The sequence below is a fragment of the Doryrhamphus excisus genome, chromosome 19 (assembly GCF_030265055.1).
Source record: "Doryrhamphus excisus isolate RoL2022-K1 chromosome 19, RoL_Dexc_1.0, whole genome shotgun sequence".
Taxonomy (NCBI): domain Eukaryota; kingdom Metazoa; phylum Chordata; class Actinopteri; order Syngnathiformes; family Syngnathidae; genus Doryrhamphus; species Doryrhamphus excisus.
Window position 1 is genome coordinate 7572951 of NC_080484.1, and position 20443 is coordinate 7593393.

The 20443-nt window shown below is 40.2% G+C and overlaps 1 protein-coding gene across 3 annotated transcripts in view; it reads left to right on the forward strand.

Annotated features, from left to right (window-relative positions):
* Positions 1–19804, forward strand: part of jag2b (jagged canonical Notch ligand 2b) — a 53420-nt gene extending 33616 nt beyond the window's left edge. For 2 of the 3 annotated variants that reach the window (XM_058056627.1, XM_058056630.1), the window contains 19 exons: positions 395–508; positions 1209–1322; positions 3242–3355; positions 3698–3744; positions 3846–4019; positions 6536–6698; positions 6792–6953; positions 7820–7933; positions 8042–8155; positions 8729–8842; positions 10328–10444; positions 10707–10734; positions 11308–11393; positions 13784–13897; positions 13994–14109; positions 14351–14617; positions 14698–14829; positions 15928–16078; positions 17547–19804. In XM_058056627.1, coding sequence (XP_057912610.1) covers positions 395–508; positions 1209–1322; positions 3242–3355; positions 3698–3744; positions 3846–4019; positions 6536–6698; positions 6792–6953; positions 7820–7933; positions 8042–8155; positions 8729–8842; positions 10328–10444; positions 10707–10734; positions 11308–11393; positions 13784–13897; positions 13994–14109; positions 14351–14617; positions 14698–14829; positions 15928–16078; positions 17547–18085 — 2780 coding nt within the window. In that variant the 3' untranslated portion in view covers positions 18086–19804. The remainder of the gene's footprint in view (positions 1–394; positions 509–1208; positions 1323–3241; positions 3356–3697; positions 3745–3845; positions 4020–6535; positions 6699–6791; positions 6954–7819; positions 7934–8041; positions 8156–8728; positions 8843–10327; positions 10445–10706; positions 10735–11307; positions 11394–13783; positions 13898–13993; positions 14110–14350; positions 14618–14697; positions 14830–15927; positions 16079–17546) is intronic. The other variant, XM_058056629.1, reaches the window with a different exon arrangement.
* Positions 19805–20443: the final 639 nt, after the last annotated feature.

A 20443-nucleotide genomic window follows, 5' to 3' on the forward strand; every position in this document is an offset into this window, starting at 1 on the left:
GGCTGCACGCCGGATGAGTGGTTACCACGTAGGCCTCACAGCTAGGAGACCCGAGTTCAATCCCACTCTCGGCCATCTCTGTGTGGAGTTTGCATGTTCTCCCCGTGCATGAGCGGGTTTTCTCTGGGCTTCCACATTCCAAAAACATGCTAGGTCCAAATTGTCCATAAGTATGAATGTGAGTGTGAATGGTTGTTTGTCTATATGTGCTCTGTGATTGGCTGGCCACCAGTCCAGGAGCCCAAAGACAGCTGAGATAGGCTCCAGCACCCCCGCGACCCCTGTGAGGATAAGCGGTAGAAAATGAATGTGATGTTATTTGGACAAATAAGCTCGGAAGAATACATTTTGACCATCTCAACTTAATTAACCTTTGTGTTGGTGCTTCCATCAGCCGAGCACTCCTGTGTTTCCAGTCCTTGTGCAAACGGTGGTACATGCCATGAAGGGCCCTCAGGGTTTGAGTGCCAGTGTCCGCCAGGCTGGGAGGGTCCGACCTGTGCACACAGTGAGTTGCTCCACACATACTTTCTTTTATTGTGTGATTTTTTTTTGGTCTTTTTTGGCAGCAACACAGGTCACAGCTATGTTTTTTTTGGGAGATTTATGGTCATGTTATCCAAAGGGCAGGGACTTTAAGTTGCTCTGGAGTATAAGTTGCAGGACCAGGCAAACCATGAAAAATGTATGACTTTGACTTTACCTGAAAATTTACGGAAAAATATGGTATATGCATCAGTAGCATGGACAATTGCAGAACATTATTTTGAACATTGTTTTGCTGCTCTTTACCCGACATTCTGGTGTTTTACCCAATACACTTTGCTATATTGCACATTCACATACTGCATGCATGGTCATCAACCCTGACACTTGTGAATGTCATTTTTATGGACTCCATGGGTGACACAAAGTGAGCGAGAAAAAGCATGAAAAGCAAAACAATTCTTTACCAATATAATCTTTTTGGTTGGGTTTTGAATAGATGAACATATAGTATATTTAAATGGGTTATAGTAACACATAAAGATGAAGAACATTCACATAATCAGCAGTCAGAATGGAGTAACTAGGCCATAGGTAGGATGTGCTGTGCAAATCTCATTTGTGGCGGCCTGCCGCAAAGTGACTCAAAGTGACTCATTTTTAGTTCTGGTCATTTGACAAAATATTTGAAAATCATCTCAATAATGAAATCATCCACTCAGATTTGGACGAGTGTGCGTCTAATCCATGTGCCCGGGGTGGAACCTGCATGGACCTGGAGGATGGCTTTGAGTGTGTGTGCCCTCCAGAGTGGGAAGGAAAGACCTGCCAGATAGGTGAGTTACATCTTTTACATCTAACGATGTAACACATGTGTGTAGAAGTACTGCATTTCCTGTTGTGTGACATTTTTGTTTTCACCTTGAGCATTGTTTATTTGCTACTTCTTCCTGTTTTTGGAATAAAACATCTCAAATCGGTCGGGGTAGGCTCCAGCTCACCCATGACCCTGAGATGCCCACCACTTTTTTTTCCTTTTTTTTTATTAGCTCCCATCCGGCTCCTGTCAAAAGCGGACATGACAAACAAAAATTTACAAGTAGTAAATAAAGTTGGTGCGTGTATGTGTGTTAGAGCATTCGGGGGTGGGGATGAGCTGGTCGGAAAAACGATCTCAAGAGTGGGTCTCATCTTACCAGCTTAGATCTCCGCTTACAAGGAGCAATCAGCTTCCTGTCTTACCTGGCGTTGAGTGTGTGTGCATGTGTGTGATAAGTGTAGGGTTTCAGAAAGAAGACAGGTGTGTGTGTGTGTGTGTGTGTGTGTGTGTGTGTGTGTGAGAGAGAGAGAGAGAGAGAGAGAGAGAGAGAGAGAGAGCAGCAGGACCCCCTGCGGTCTGCCCACCCCCACCTCACCCTGCCTTTAGATATTTGAGCAGCAGTGCTTTGTTGTAACACTTTAGATGTCTGTAGAAGGTGGTGGGCGTCCGTTATTTGCATCTCGTTTCAACCTTTTGTTTGTTTCTTTGAGCCCCTTAGAGACACTTTATGAAGCCCGATGTGGCAAAGTGTGCATGCACAATCTTTGTACTGCATATAATCTGCATAACTAGTGACTTCTCTATTAGTATTGAATTTTAATGCTTAGCATGTGAGCGCTCCAAAATTTGTAATGTACGATGAAAACCGTATAAGCTCATCATGTCGGAGCAGGACCTTACAATGATGCATTCACATGCACTGCGTTATTCTCCGTGTACTCCGGTTTCCTCCCACATTCCAAAAACATGCTAGGTTAATTGGCTACTCCAAATTGTCCATAGATATGAATGTGAGTGTGAATGGTTGTTTGTCTATATGTGCCCTGTGATTGGCTGGCCACCAGTCCAGGGTGTATAAGGATGTATTTCAATGGGAAAAACGCATCAGAGCTCTTATTAAATACACTTCCTGCCACCTTGTGGCCATTCTGTCGGCTTCAAACTTCACCAAACATGTTCTCCTCTACTATGGAGTTGCATCAATACCTTTTTTTTTTTTTTTTTTAAACTTTATTTTTATTTATTTTTATATTTTTCTAAACAAAACGTCAACAGCAATACAAACACACTCAAAAACAAAAAAGGGGGGGCACTGGACATACACATCACACAATTTGGTTATCCCACATTCCCTGCATCAATACCTCTTTGTGCCTCTTGCACAAAAAAAACCGTAAAAGATGTATAAATACATCTTTTGGCAGCGAGCAGTCGGGTTGGATTGTGTTTGGTAATGAATAAATTAATACGGAAGTACAATTTTCTGCATTAAAGTGTACTCGGAAATCCCCAAATACACTCAAAACACGTGAATTTAACTTGAATTATGTGACGTCTTTGAACGCAACCGCACTTTGCCCCCAATGAAATGTTGTGCTACTATTAAAGAGACTATTGTAAATACATTAGTTAGTAGCTAGGTGTGTTTTTGTATACTTGTTACCACAAATCAGGTTGTTTTTTGTCCTTGTTTCAGTTCTTGTGGGTGTATTGTGCATTTGTCATTTATCCAATTTAAGAAATATTAGTCTGCAGATAATGTAATAAGCATATTTATTCACCCTTTTCCAGTATCCAACATTGAACGACCCTATAAATGAAGCACCTTAGCCTTTTTATTTGAATTCCAACCCATAATGTTTGGGGTCGTACTCATGTGCTTTACTTGCTTTGTCCCCTTTTATGGATGCGGTCTCCTTCTACCTGCTTTCACAGATGCTAATGAGTGTGCAAGAAAGCCGTGCGTGAACGCTTATTCTTGCAAAAATTTGATTGGTGGATATCACTGCGACTGTTTTCGGGGATGGTCTGGACAAAACTGTGACATCAGTCAGTATTTTCTTACCCTTAAAGTCACTTCTTAATGTTTGTCCCAGCAAAACTCTTTTCCTTTTTAATTCTAAACGCCACCATTCACTTCCTGGACTCACAACCTAGGTGTACTTTAGACTTACTCATTTATTCACATGTGGAAACTTGTGCCGTCGTCCTGTTGTACCTTCATGAAACCAGTTGCATGCCCACTCTGGATCCAGTGCATGAGCTATTCCATACAATGTCTCTTCCGCTTAACTTGTATCTTTCTTTTTCCGAACTTTGTCTGGTTTGCACACATATCATGTGATGAACTCATAAAGATTTGCTAAAGTGTCATATTTGCTTGCTTATCAGACATGAGTGGCTGCAAAGGACAATGCCAGAACGGAGCTGCATGCAAGGTTTGTTATTTTGCATTCAAAATAACCACATGAGAATGTTCATGTTTTCATGTTTTGTTTTGTTTTTTTACACACGTGTGGATCTTTTCTTATTTCTTCAGGAGGGCCCACACGGATTCCGCTGCCAGTGCCCACCAGGTTTTGTGGGTTCTCACTGTGAAATCCAGAGGAATAAGTGCGACAGCGGACCGTGTCTGAATGGAGGGCAGTGCCATGCTGTGTTGGGTGGATTTGTGTGTCAGTGTCCATCAGAGTACGCAGGACAAATATGTGAGGTGAGTGTCGTATTGGGCTTTTATTAATACTACACTTTAATTTACGTGTGCACTCAACTTCTTGTTAAAGCGCCGTATGGTCTTGGCCACACCCCCACCCTCTGAAAAGAGTACCATGCTGAACTTTTGTGACATACTGTACTGCAGCTGTTATATCATCAAGAGTAAAATGGTCTCAGGAACAGTCCAAAATAAGATACAGTGATATTATGTACCGCTACCATGAAGATAATAGAACGGTAAATACAACATGGCGCCTTTTCCAAACGGTCACCAAAACAAGAGTCCTTTTTCCAGTCAGCCACCTGTCCTGCTTGTATTCGCGGCTATCACATGACGTCTCTGTTTCCTCGCTGTAATCCGTTATATTTAGTGTGCGTTTGAAGCCGATGTAGGTTATCTGCGAGGAAACCGATTCTCTTTCTGCTTCTCTTGGGGGCCTGAATGGAGGACATTGCTGGTCGGGAGCCAATCCTGATTTAGCATCACCGCTATATATATAAAGCAGCCTCTCGCTGAATGAGGTGACGCTGGGTTGATGCCCGTTTACTACGGAACATTGTCTGCCATGGCACGGCACGCATGCTTGGCAACCCTTTTCCTACTTTTCTTAGCATGTAATACTATTCTGTAATATTGATTATTAATCATTCCATTGACTTACTTCGTATTATAGGCTTATCCCAATTGGTTTTCATACAGTAGTACATGAAATTAACTAGTCCCTTTGCCCTGGACTGTATGGTTCCGAGAAATCAAGTGCCCAAACACTTGACTCACTGTCCATTTTTATTGAGTGCCACTGGTAAATAAACCGCCATATGGAGCCAAAGAAAGCTGCGAGTACCAGCATGTCGATAAAGAAGGCGTGAAACGGTGTTGAATTCAACCTCGCCAGGAAGTACAGGAAGTACTGCATCAGCAATAACATCCATGTATTATTTACAATCATTTTTGGGTTGTTTTCTGCATGTAAAACTGCAATCATTCTAAGTTTTTGTTAATATTTTTACGTGTCTTGAACAGATTCATTGGATTTATATGATTTCCAATGGGGAAAAATTCCCTCTGTTTTGATGTTGTTTTTTTTTCTGACCTTTTGACGTGAATTAATAATAAAAATGGAAGTATTACAAACTTTGCAGAATATTTTAAAGAATATTTTCTGATTTAAAAAAAAATATATATATATATATACATATTTTTTATTACAAACTTTATTAAATATTGAAAAATATTTGTATTTTAAAGTCTGATATGAAATGAAATGTGAAATATATATATATATTTTTTATATTTTAGATTTTTATATTATATAATATAATATATATATAAAATAATATAATAATAATTATATAATATAAAAATCAAAAATATAAAAATTATATATATATACGTATATTTCAATATAATATAATAATAATATGTAATATTATATAATGTTATATATTTTATTTTTTTCATTTTATATTTTTTCTTTTTTTTAAGTCTGATATGAAATACATATAAATAAACAGAGTGAATATTACATGCATTCACACTTGCTAGCACATTTCATTTGCTCCAGCGTGAACGCGATCATCCAAAGCAAGTGAATCTTGCTTGCAATTGAACTCTGGTGCGGTTTGGTTCACTTGAGCTTAAAAGTAAATACATTCATGCACAAAAAACACTGACCTTTTGTTAAAAAGACAGCAAAAAGCATGCAGAAATTACCGTAAATTCCATACTATTCATCGCACTTGAATATAAGTCCAGATTTTAGTTTTGAATCTGACAAATCTAAAGTAACTTTAAAAAATAGTTACCAATGACAATGGTGCTCTTTAAAAGGATATTTTAAGAAGCTTTTGGGGAAATCTAAATTGGTTACTATAAAAATAACCTAGCGGACAACATTTTGAGCTACATTGCGTAATATGTAATGCAAGCTGCCCAGTGGAGTCCACACACATGTTCTTGACTATGCCTTTGGACTAAAATACCAGAGTGAGGCTAAGCAAACTGCACCAAAATGTCCACAAAGTATCTTTTTATTTGTATTTTTGGTCTTGCATGTTCCATAATGGCATTGCGTATGTTCATGAGACGACACAGTATACAAGTACGTGTTTACTCGTTTGCATGGTCGTGCCAATTTCTCTGAGGGGGAAAAAAAAAATCTATAATGTCCTCCACCAAAAAGAAAAGCACTTGCATCCAATGATTTATAGCGTTCCTCGCTCTGACCACACACATCCAAATAGTAAAGAAAATTGGTATGTGGTCATGACACTCGAGTTAAAATAAACTGTGTGTGACCGCAGACTTTACGCACCCTGCTGACCCGCTCTAACTGTCCTGTTTGGCACCTTAAATGGCTAACAGAGTACAGCCCAGTAGTCGTGTTTACTAAAACGACACAATTTTGGTGGTTTATCTTTACCTACCTGATCATCTTCTCGTTGTTAAACCTTGAATAAAGACGTTTGGTGATGTTACAACAATAGTAATGAGCTCCTCTTTTATCCCCAAAGATCCAGATCTCTTCCCCTTTGGATGCTTGTGCTTCAAACCCGTGTGAGAACCAGGCCAAGTGCCACAGCATGGACCAGGACTTCTACTGTGCATGTCCTGAGGGCTTCGAGGGAAAAACCTGTGAGGAACCCAAAGAGGAGTGCAAGACCACACCCTGTCAAGGTGACCATAACTGTCATAACAGAAAGCTTGAATAGAGGAAGTAACAAAACCGGGTTTGTTTGTTTTGTTTTTTTCCCCCCCAATTGTCATCAGTTATCGACAGCTGCACCGTTGCCGTAGCGACCAACGACTCGGCAGAAGTGAGGCACATCTCCTCCAATGTCTGCGGACCACGAGGGCGCTGTGTGAGCGGCCCGGCTGGCAACTTCACATGTATCTGTGATGCAGGGTTCAGCGGCATCTACTGTCACGAGAGTATGTACAGCACAGGATCTCTGAATAATTGTAGTCGTAGTCATAAAAGCGAATTGTTCATATTATATATATTGTTCATATATATATATATATTATATCTTCAGAAGGGAACAGTGCTGAAATGATTAAGCTTGGGAATAACTTAAGGTAGTTTGTGTATCTTCCACACAAAGCACAACCGCAGCTCCACGGTGCCGGGAGCACTCATGCAGTTATCATGGTATTCATTTATGTTTATGGTATTCCATTTCTGAGACGACTTATGTCTAATTCTGCTCACTACAAGATCATGTTGATTCCGACCAATCTAGCACCTCAACCTCTTTTTTTCCAGACATTAACAACTGCATCCAAAGCCTGTGTCAAAATTTTAAAGAATATTTTCTGATTTAAAAAAAATATATATATATATATACATAATTTTTTTACTAGTTTACTATAGTAAAATATTTTACTAAAAATATATATATATACATATTTTTTTTACTGCGGATATAAAAGTCATATCAGACTTTTTTGAAGTTTGATATGATATATATATATATATATATATATATATATATATATATATATATATATATATATATATATATATATATATATATATATATATATATATATATATATATATATATATATAATTTTTATTTTTTTTTTTTAAAGTCTGATATGAATATGAATATTTTTTTCAACCGCAGCTCCACAGTGCCGGGAGCACTCATGCAGTTATCATGGTATTCATTTATGTTTAGACACAAATGGTATTCCATTTCTGATACGACCTATGGCTAATTCTGCTCACTAACTACAAGATGATGTTGATTCCGACCAATCTAGCACCTCAACCTCTTTTTTTTTTTCCCCAGACATTAACGACTGCATCCAAAGCCCATGTCAAAACGGGGGCACCTGCATTGATGGCATCAACTCCTTTCAGTGCTTCTGTCCTGACGGATGGGAAGGACCACTCTGCGACCTGAGTGAGTTCCCCCGCGTGCGACCATCGGTTCCAAAAATCCCGCCTTCGCAGGAACACTTAGCGGTTTATTGAAGTCCAAGCGATGTAAAAGTCCTTTCGCCCTCCTCAGATGTCAACGAGTGCAGGCACAACCCGTGTAAGAACGGCGGACGCTGTGTCGACCTTGTGAACGACTTCTACTGTGAATGTGCCGACAACTGGAAGGGCAAGACCTGCCATTCACGTAAGTAATGAGTGTTTTACACTATATATGTGTGTGTGTATATATGTATAATGTGTATATATATATGTATGTGTGTGAATATATATGTATGTGTGTATGTATATGTGTGTATATATGTATGGGTGTATGTATATATGTATGTGAATATTTATATATGTATGTGTATGTGTATATGTATATGTGTGTGTATGTATATGTATGTATGTGTATATGTATGTGTGTATATATATACATGTATGTATGTGTGTGTATGTATATATATACGTATATATATATATATATATATATGTGTGTGTGTGTGTGTGTGTGTGTGTGTATACATACATAATACATATATATGTATATGTGTATATATATATACATACATTATACATATATATGTATAATGTGTGTATATATATATATATATATACATACATACATTATACATATATATGTATAATGTGTATATGTATGTATATATGAATGTATGTGTATATGCATACATATATGTATATTTTATGACAATGTCACATGAGGTCAATAACATGGAAAAGGATGGATTGGATGATGTGACTGTGTGGTCTGGGACAGGTGAGAGCCAGTGTGATGCCACCACCTGCAGCAATGGAGGTACCTGTTATGACCACGGGGACACCTTCCGATGTGCCTGCCCCCCTGGCTGGGGGGGAAACACATGCAACACAGGTAAGACTTCCAGCAAGCTTAAAACTCAAACTGAAAATCCTTGACTTTTAGAGTAAAGACTTTGCTGTACACTTTCTCTGTTTCTAGCAACTGTTTATTATTTATTGTTTATTCGAGCCAGTATCAATATTTGTTCATGCAAATCCTCATTTAAACATATTTACTTCCACTGCTCCTCTAAAGGTCACCATTGTTTATTTGGGGGTTAGGAAACGTTCTCGCTAATGAACCCGGCCATGATGAACACACTCTGCTTCTGTTTAATTGTTGTTTTGCACACATCGCCTGTTGGTGCAAGGCTTTTAGCAGTCAACACTGAAGGGGGTTGTATTTGTCTGCAATTTTTAGTTCACAGTTCAAAGCACTTCCTTTTAAAAATGCTACGTTTGTGGTCAGATGACAGAAGAAGATCATCAATACCACTAATTGTATTCTGTAGAAAAAGTGTTTGCCCACTTCCTTCCACTTACAGATAAATGTTTCAGATCATCAAACAAATGTAAAAATGTGTCAATGACAACACAACTGAACACAAAATGCAGTTTGCAAATTAACCGTTTTATTATTAAGGGAGACAAAACACAACTGTTTTTTTTAGCTTAAGTGGAAAATTTTATAAAGCCATCTCGAAAGCTTTGGGACTCTAGCAAACCACAGTGAGAGCCACTATCCACAAATGGCGAAAACAGGTTGTGGCTTATTAGAAGAAGCTAAAATGTTATTGTTTGTAATAATATCCCAAAGATTTGTTTCTAATTATGAAGCATCGCAGTATCTCAGTTTTGCAGTAATGCTATTACCTTGTTTGGATGGATAAATGTTTCAGATCATCAAACAAATGTAAAAATGTGTCGATGACAACACAACTGAACACAAAATGCAGTTTGCAAACAAACCGTTTTATTATTAAGATAGACAAAACACAAATGTTTATTTTTTTATTTTTTAGCTTAAGTGGAAAATGTTATAAAGCCATCTCAAAAGTTTTGGGACTCTAGCAAACCACAGTGAGAGCCACTATCCACAAATGGCGAAAACAGGTTGTGGCTTATTAGAAGAAGCTAAAATGTTATTGTTTGTAATAATATCCCAAAGATTTGCAACATAGCATGTGGTAGATATTGATATTCTGATTGATTGGTATTGGCATGGCTGATTCTATCATCCGGGAGAAACTCTGAGCATATCCGCTGCTCCTCCGTATTGAGAGGAGCCGGATGAGATGGCCAAGCATCTGGTCAGGATGCCTCCCTGGTAGCATGCCTGGGGGGTATAGGGATATATATCCAGGACACTGATCTGGGAATGCCTCGGGATGTGGCAGGAGGAGCAGGACAAAGTAGTTGATGAGAGGGAATACCCCACCTCATATAAGCAGAAAATGGATGTTAGTGTAGAAATTGCTGTAGTATTTTCATTAGACATATATCTGTGTGAGTTTTCACATTTTCCTAACTGATAAACTCTGAATCCTGCTTTTGGCAGCCAAGAACAGCACATGCGCCTCCAGTCCTTGCTTGAACGGTGGAACCTGCGTGGGAGGAGGAGACACCTTTTCTTGTATCTGCAAAGAAGGCTGGGAAGGTCCCACCTGCAGCAAAAGTACGTTTTTTTTTATGTCTGTTTCTGTCCTTTCAAGCCTCCATTTTTCAGTATTTGTGCTTATAAATAAAGTGTGTAGTTCACTAAATCGAGGTCTAACCGCATAAAAATGTGTGAAGGATGCAGGGATTTCACAGCAAATGCCTGACATTCTTTGCCATCTTTGCTTATGTAATAAAAGTAGAATTTTATTTATTTTTATAAAAGCTGGCCGAGATGTCCCTTTAATGGCTCTGCACCTTCTTTTGTGCTTCTTGAACAGATATAAACGACTGCAACCCTCATCCATGGTATGTATCGTTTCCTGCCTCACACACTCCTGTTCTGTAGTCAAATCTCCTGCACCCATTTTCCCTTCACCCTCCCCCCCATCCCCGCACTTCACACAGACTGGAAAGGGGTGCAGGGACTCTCTAAAAGGGGTGGAAGTTGTCCTTAAATCAAGCCTCAAAGGGGAATCTCATGGAGCACAGGGCTTTGGGGAATTGAATAGGACGGGGAGAGGTGGGGTAATAGCAACTACCCTGTGGTGAATGCAGGTGGGGGGTGGCGAGCCAGAGGAGGATGAGTGGGGTGGGGTGGGGGGACATGTCCTTTTTCTTTCTGTGCAACCTGAAGGGGAGGGGGAAGGATGCTGGATGGGGGGGAATGGAAGAGTGGTAGGATGAGGGGAGGGGAGGCACTGGACACGCCTATTAGCATCTGAAAGGTGGAAGCTTGTATTGATGAGTTGAATTGAGCTTTGTGACCCCCCCGCCCCCACCCCCCAACACCACACACACACATGCTATGCTTTGTTGCAGCTGGAAAGGATATGGCTCTTCTCCAGCGTCATAATCATCTTTTATGTCCCTCCATCTCAGTTATAATGGCGGCATCTGTGTGGATGGAGTCAACTGGTTCCGCTGTGAGTGCGCCCCCGGGTTTGCTGGGCCCGACTGCAGAATCAGTGAGTACCAACATGAGGTTTGTCTCATTATACAACACACTCAGCTGTGCAGTTCAAACAAAAATCTCTTCTCCGCCACTGTGGGTCACATGGACGCCAATATGCAAGACCCCTTTTTTTTTCTTCGTACTTAAACGTCCTGGAGCGGTCAGAGGTCATCCCTCCTCTATACTCACACAGTCACACCAACGCCCACTGAAGACAAATTAACCAGTGACCCTGAAATTCTTCTTTTTTTTCTCTTTTGTTTTGCCCAGAAAGTGTTCACCTTTTCTGTCAGGCTTGAATTTGAGCTTTCTTATTCTGTTTGCGGGAATCTCACATGACAAAAGCCGCAGTTCTTAGTGATCATGCAAGCCTCGAGCGGGAAAAGTGGAAATGAGATGTTATTTAACACGATTAGACTTTGATTTTGTAGTTATTACCTCATCAAACAAGTTTTTATTGGTTTAGTTGGTGCGCCACTTCCTGTCATCTCTGTTCTTCCAAGGATGATTTAAAACTTGGAGATGATCCATCAGCAAAAATATGGATGAATCATATTCCTGTCTCATCTTATTTGGCTTAAGTGAAGGCAGTGTCAGGAGTTGTAATGTCAAATCATTTTCATGAGAATGTCATCCAGACTCTGCAGCAATTTGTAATGGTAACGATTGTATTTGATTTTGAACATGTATACAGGTCCCATTAGGAACCATTATATGTTATAATATACAGTTACATGTCCAAAAAGAGTAGCAAGAACCATTGAATTTGATTTTGAACATGTATACAGGTCCCATTAGGAACCATTACATGTTATAATATACAGTTCTACATGTCCAAAAAGAGTAGCAAGAAGCAAAGCTTATTTAAGCCTACTTCCTTTCCATGCCACATCAACACATTTATTTGTGTACTTCCTGGATTGAACTCGTACCATTTCCCAATTTTCAAATAGAAACCGGTAGTATCACAATGTGTATCAATAGCGCTGTGATATACACTGGTGTCTTGGTTAACATCATTAATCCGACTCAAACCAAAACGGACTGTAACCAAAGCAAATTTTCCCACAGAAAATAATATAATTCCAATGAATCCGTTCCAGACAAGCAAAAATATTAACACAAAATACATAATATTGACAATAATTCTAGTGTTACATACATGTACAATATCATGCAAACGTAATTACAAATAATGGATGAAGGAGGAGACAAGACAATGCATAAAAAATCAATTCAAAGTATTTTTAACATGTATAGTTTTACATTCAATAAACAATGCCACAAACATAACAACCATATACGCACAAAAAAGCTGCTGCTATTAATTTTGAGTAACGTACATAAAATCTATAAATGCACTGCAACTTGTGTGCAAACAATGCGGACGGAGCGTGTCAAAGCGTGCCTTTGCATGTCTCATTCACATGAATGGGTTAACTCTTCCACTTTTTTTGTGGGGTTGGGGGGGGGGGTTTCTCAAGTAGGGTCCCTTGGAAATAATGGAAGTAATGAAGCTAAGAGTAATGCAGGGCTGAATAATGTCACGGCTGCTTTACGGATTCGGGAACTGGCGGTGACAACAAACTAAATGTAAATACTAATTGAGCAGGTAAATAAGTCATCTCCCTGAACTATTATTGATGTTTTATCAGTACGATATCGGCGTGCTCGGTCAGTAGTATTTTAATTATATTCAGGTTTTGGATTGCAAATATACAGTAGGCAGTTTTCAATGACTGTAATTCTTAGGTTTTGCTCTTTGTGTCTGATATGGTTCCATCTACCGTATTTTCTTGGTTTAAAGTCACACTATCTGGTTGTACAGGTGTGTAAATGTTCATTAATATCGACTTGCATAAAACAAAGAATGAACATTATTGTCTCGGTTTGTGACATATATGCTGCTCCTGCCATTCATTGATGTGGGATGAGATTGGGAGTTTGGTGAACTTGCTTACTGGTCATTTGTGTGTTTATGCTAGTTTGTCGCTGAATAATTTGCCTTTCCAGAGCAACTTATAGTCCAGTGCGACTGCTCATTAAGCATGTTTTGCCTTGTAGTCCGTAAAATATGGTAAATGGTAGTGCTGATTACTCTGAAACGGGTACCGCTACACCATGTGGCGAACAGGGAAAAACTAAACTAAAGCTCTACCTATAATTTTATATACGGAACATGACATAAAGGGCTTGTTATGCCATCTTTCTTTAATATCTCATCTCAGGCAGACTCACTCGGTGTCACACCCAGCATTTTGGCTCTTATTTATAGAATTTAAATAGCATATTTTGCAGTCTTTTTGTCTTATTTTGCACTTACGGTGTTTGTTTGGAATGCATCCACCACATTCGTTTGAGGGAAGAGCCGATGCCGGTCTCATACATGACTTTGTCTTTTAGACATCAACGAGTGCCAGTCTTCACCCTGTGCCTACGGCGCCACCTGTGTGGACGAGATCAACGGCTTCCGCTGCATTTGTCCAATCGGCAGAACGGGAATCCGATGTCAAGAATGTAAAGACTTTTTTGTGTTATTTTTACGTTTCTGTGCGTCATCCACATGTAACGGTTATTGTACATTCTTCTGTTTTCCTGTCTGCGAATATAAAGTCATCGGTATCGGGAAGTCTTGTCAGTACGCCGGGTTGCAGTTTCCTCACGGCAGCCGCTGGGAGGAAGAGTGCAACGGTTGCCATTGTAGCAACGGAAGAGTGGATTGCACTAAGGTAGCATGTTTGTTTTTGCTCCAAAACTATGCAACTTATTCAGCATCTTTGGCTGGATGCGAAAATGCAAAAAAAAAAAAAACATAATTCCTACCTGGAGTTAACGTTCTTGAACGTCCCTGTAATCCTGTCATTGGTACATACTTGTTTTCCATGAAGTTGAATTATTTTCTATGAATTTATGGTGAGAACAACATTCAGGATCCTCGCTCACAGTCTTTATTTGACTCTTTGACTCAAGGTGCTGTGTGGTCGCCGGCCCTGCCTCCTCCCATCATCAGACCAGGACCAGGCCATGCAGTCCTGCCCTGGAGGACGCGATTGTGTGCCACACAGATACTTGACGTGCTTTTCCCCGCCTTGTCATCAGTGGGGGGTTTGTTCAGTGGGTAGAACATCACAAGCGCTCACTCAGACCACTAGCACCAAGTGCCAGCCCAACAGTGGGCACCTGGACAACAATTGTGGGCGTGTCACGTTGGTTTTCAACAAAGACAAAGTCCCGCCAGTGAGTTTTTTTTTTTGTTTTTTTTATATTTCCAGTGGTAATATTATTACTCATGATTATTTTCATGTTTCTACCTTCAGGGGACCACAGTGGAGAACATCTGCTTTGAGCTGAGGTATCTTCCTGACACCAGAACCTTGGCAAAAGACCACACTCTCCTGCTGCTCTGTGATCTGTCTCATTCCACTCAGGATGCTGTGGAAGTAGCCATTGTAAGTCACTGCATGGCCGACCCTGTCTTAGTTGTTGGTTTTGTAAATCTGCACTGTAGTATCGAGCAGCTGCTTTCCACAGATTGATAATGGGCTTAGAGATGGATCATGTTTCTATTTTTAGCCTCTTTAGGGAGAATTTTGTGATTCAAGGGACCCTTAAAATGTACTCAACATACCTGGGGGCCACTGGAGTGGCCGCATCAAGTATTCCACAAAAATGGGTTTCAAATAGGGCTGGATGATATGGACCAAAATATTTAGGTTGAATATTGGTATTACGATACATATCGATAAAGCCAAATGTATGTGCAAAAAAATAAAATAATAATAGATATAGAAAAAGTTAAATATACTGTTCAATCTTCAGTGTAATTGTGGTTATCGCCGTTAGCTCTTCCACTTCACGTTCCCCATGACGATAGACGGTAAACATTGACGGTGGATGCCGTCTTTGAAGACCTTTACACCGTCTTTTCCACCGCTCACTCCTGCTATGCAGCCTTTCCACCTCCATATTTCCGCAGGGATATCCGATCATTGGGCGTAGCGAAGGGATGCTAACAGTTAACAGTTGCTCCCGAGTTGTCAACAATGGCGCAAGCTACAAGCTACAAACGTAATAAGATGAAAATCCGCTTGCTTAAGGCGTCGGTATGGCACAAAACAATAAGGAAGTAATAAATAAAACACTAAAAACGCAGCAGCAGTAACTAGCTTGCATTTGGGCGGCCATCTTGAAACATGAGACCTCCACATCAAATCCAGTCTATATCGATATGAACCATATGCTTGTTTTTGATATCGTAGTGGGAGAAATTTAGTATGCACACATTACTATGGTGTGTTCAAGGACCGTCAAACAAAGTGGGACGGGTCGCCACTCATAAGAAACAATATAGACATGTAAAAACTGGGGGATATTTAAGCGTGTAGTGTTTTTTGGAATAAAATAATGAGGATGATTTTTTAAGTCTATGTTTTGTTTGTCATTGTGTCTGAAAGTTTCCCACAGATTTCTCTGTGCGCATGATTTAAGATTGCATCACAAGTTACTGATGCTGATCATCAACGTCCCATCTTCTCTGGCTTTTCCAGTCTTTCCAGCCCGAGGATCTAACAGACCACAGCCTGATACAGGAGACGGCCAACACCATAGTGGGCACTTTATCCAAGCGCCACAACAGCACCATCATGTTGGCGGTCATTGAGGTCAAAGTGGAAACGCAGGTCACATCCCATTCACTAGGTACGCCGCAAGGGCACACCTCTCACTTCATCCATCCATCCTTCCATTTTCTATAACGCTTATCCTCCTCACGAGGGTGGCGTGCATGCTGGAGCCTATCCCAGCTGACAGGGCGAGAGAAGGGGTACAACCTGGAGTGGGAGAGTGTCATAATAACAGAAAATAAAACATAAATAAGACATAACATAGACTCACTCTTTACCACTGGGAGAGATTTTTGAATGAGATTCTTGGTTTCATTCTGAGCATGTCAGGTGGGAGATGATGTCATCGCCTGAATATGTACTCGCCGGATGCTTAAATCTTTAATAACTAATAATTTCATGATAGTCATGTTAATTGCACAAATTAATGGGACTGTTTTGGTTGAATTGGTGGCAAATGGAGGAGGAGGGGGATGACTTTTGATTGACCTTTAAAATAATATGTAATAACTCAAATGAAAGCAGCACAAACGTTCAGTTGTATTTGCACAAAACAATACAAATGCAGCACAAATGAATGGGACTATTTTGGTTGAATTGGTAGCAAATGGGGGGGGGGGCTTTTGATTGGCCTATAAAATGAAGTGTAAATATCTCAAATGAGAGCTGCACAAACGTTCAGGTTCATTTGTACAAAACAACACAAATGCAGCACAAATGAATGGGACTGTTTTGGTTGAATTGGTAGCAAATAGGGGGGAGGGGGTTGGTGACTTTTGATTGGCCTATAAAATGAAGTGTAAATATCTCAAATAAGAGCAGCACAAACGTTCAGGTTCATTTGTACAAAACAACACAAATGCAGCACAAGTCAGTGGGACTTTTTCGGTTGAATTGGGCACAAATGAAGGGGGAGGGGTGGCGTTGGTGACTTTTGATTGGTCCATAAAATAATGTGTAATAACAAACGTTCACAAAACAAATTTGCACAAAACAACACAAATGCAGCACAATTGAATGGGACTATTTTGGTTGAATTGGGAGCAAATGGGGGGGGGGGTGACTTGTGACTTTTGATTGCTATGATCGGTATTATTTACGGATGATACCACTGCATAGAAAAAAATAGAAAATTTAAAAACATTAAAAAATTATAAAAATCTATTTTAAAAAAAATATATTAGGAAAGCAGGAAGTGAACAAATGTAACAGTTACTGATTGTAAAAGTACCAGATAGAAGGGTAGGATTTAATAAGCTTTGCTTCTTCCTACTCCTTTCGGACATGTGGAACTGGGAACTGATTATGGGATGCATTCAATTGTAATCTGATGCATATTCAAATGAAACCATAACCATATGGGGTGTTATTCTATATCTAGAGAGCTCTAATAAAATGAAAAGCAAATGTCGAAGGTTGTAAACAGGTTCTCTATGCTCTAACAGTGAAAATATTAGATTTATAAACTTGGCAGAAGTTAATTTGTCCATAATAATGCGTTTATGATTCCTTGCTAACCTCTCCTCTGCCATGTCTGTCAACAGATTACCTGGTGCCTCTACTGTGTGTCATCTTCAGTTTGCTCTGCCTCTTCTGCATCATCGTTTGTGTTTGGTGGACTCGCAAACGAAGAAAAGAGCGTGAAAGGAATGCGCATTTACCGTCCGACGTCAACAACCACTGGGAGCCGCTTCGGCTAGTCGGGGGACATCAACATCAACATCAACAACAACAGCAGCAGCTGAAAGAAAGCAACAGGGAGGCCGAGCAGGAGCGCAAAAAGCTCATGGAGCCCTCCTATCGGACGTGTGATGAAGGAGCGGAGGAGGAGGATGAGGAGGAGACGGAAGGCGAGCTGGAGGAAGAGGAGATGTGCGGAGCGGAGGCGGGAAAGCAGCCCGTTTATAAGTACTCGAAGGCTGCGGTGCAGTCTAGTGGGGGGCTGATCTTTACCACGCACAGCTCCAGTACGCCCTTCAAGGCGCCCCACCGGACCCCAGGCTACAGCCCCAAAGACAACCGCTGGAAAAATGTCAGCGCCGTCATGACCGGCCAGAAGGACGTCAGAGATCATTGTGTATAAGACATTTCAAGAAAGACTCGCCAAAAGTGGAAGCGAGACGCTGCGAAGAGGCAGACTTTTTTTTTGTGGACTACATTTTGGGAGGAAAAAGGCTTTGTGTTTAAAGAAGCCATTTTTTTTTTTTTTTTGTCAGCATATTTGTGTCACCTGACGATGTTTATATTCAGGCGTCACAATGGACATCCTTTTTTTCCAGGTGGTAAAAAAAACCACTGCAATTTTTGTTGATACCATTTAAGAATCAAAGGTTGGTTGCTTTGCTTTACGGACTGTTAGGACTTTATGACTTGGAGTGGTCCCATCAGGCTTCTGTTGGATGTCTGTGGTGGTGGGGGGGGGGCATTTAAAGGGCCAGGAAGGGTTTTTTTTTATTGGGCTGTTGCTATCACAACAAGAAGGAAAAACCCTCTCTCTGCTCTTTGTCGTCAGCTTTACCCTCGCATCCGCCTGAGGCCATCACACGCCAGCCTTACCAAAACACCCGGCTCGGGAGGGGGGAGGGGGCGGGGGCGGTGGACACAAACCCCAGTGCCTACTATGTGGCCTTCAATGATTTTATCCTGTCTTTCAGTTGTTTGAGCTCTGTTTGAGAATGATTTTTTTTTTTTTGCAGTATTTTGAGTTGGTAGCAAGTGCCTTTCTACGAGCCGCCTCCGGGCTCCCAAGTCGCGCTGCCCAGTTTGACCTCCTCGGTTCCAAATCTCAAACGTCTCGGTGTGCATTTAAAGAGTTCCATTTCACAGCAACGCCATTCAAGGTATTTGATCCAAAAAACAGAAATGAATACTCTGTACATATGTGTAAATACAACAAAAAGGAGTCGCTGTGTATATTTGAAATAAGTAACTTAAGACAAGTCACACATTTTTATTATTATTATTTTTATTATGATTAATATTTTTTTTTTTTTTACAATGCCATTCCTTTTATTTATGCCAGTGGAAAATAGGAAGGTTTTATAAAACGTCCAAATCAGTCCCACAGTTAAGAACCTCGACACTGACGTACCACCAATGAAGGACTTTTTGAAGGGTTTATAAATGGTTTGTTTTCCCGTTTATTTGTGTTATGAAATGAAAATGTTTTTTTCCCCGCAAACCATTTCTAAGCCCGTCATAAACCCTTTTTGTTTCAGGTGCCTTCAAGTATCGAGTCATGCTTTATTTGTGTCATCTTTTTATGTTTTTTGGTTTGTTTTCACAAGTAACTCTTTAAAAAAAAACAAAAAAAAACTGTGTGTTGTATTGTGGCGTGTTTTATTCGCCTTAGGTAAAAGTGCTTTCCTTGTCTCACGTTGCGTTCATGATAGAATTTGTGGGTGATTAAACCAATGGACTATTGAAAAGGCTCTTTTTCGGTCCGATGTGGACAAAACGCATGAGCTTCATGTTTGGTTTCAAGGCTTTAATGAAGGGAACAATGTTTGCTGTTGCTACCGTGCAGCTGTGTTTGTTTCAGTTACCGACTCAGTCCAAAAAATAATAATAATAAGGCTCATATCAAAGTTGAACCCCCCCCTTTTTTTCATACCATGTAAGACCATCATATTTTCTGTTCATGGGACACAGCAAAAATAAAGAATTAAAGCGGCATCACTGCTGGTGTAAAAACTGAATATGCATATTTTCATTCTATATCAGTTTTGTACAAAGGAAAGGTTTTCATTCTTTTAGTGAATGTTTCATGGGCAGTTATTAAAGCTCTTTTCACACTTTTTCATCACGCTTGTGATATTTGGATTTCTGAAAAAAAAAGCATAATAAAGAGGAAAAAATATAGAAGTCACACTGGATTATGATGGGAGCTATCATCAGAGCACAAACTAAACCGCGGGACATTAAATAAATACGTTTTGTTGAGGGCTGCACGTTGATTGAGTGATTAGCACGCAGAGACTGGGTTCGATACCACCCTCGGCCATGTCTGTGTGGAGTTTGCATGTTCTCCCCGTGCATGTGTGGATTTTTTCCAGGTACTCCAGTTTCCTCCCATATTCCAAAAACATGCTAGGTTAATTGGCGACACCAAATTGTCCATAGGTATGAATGTGAGTGTGAATGGTTGTTTGTCTATATGTGCCCTGTGATTGGCTGGCCACCAGTCCAGGGTGTACAACAGATATACAACATAATTGTCATACCATGTCAAAACTTCATGTTTGCATCCACAAACGTGTGTGTATTTAGTTTAGGGCTGCACGGCGGTCGAGTGGTTAGCATGCAGACCTCACAGCTAGGAGATCCGAATTCAATCCCACCCTCGGCCATGTCTGTGTGGAGTTTGCATGTTCTCATCGTGCATGCGTGGGTTTTCCCCGGGTACTTTGATTAATGTTCATGTTAAAGGTTAAATAACTGT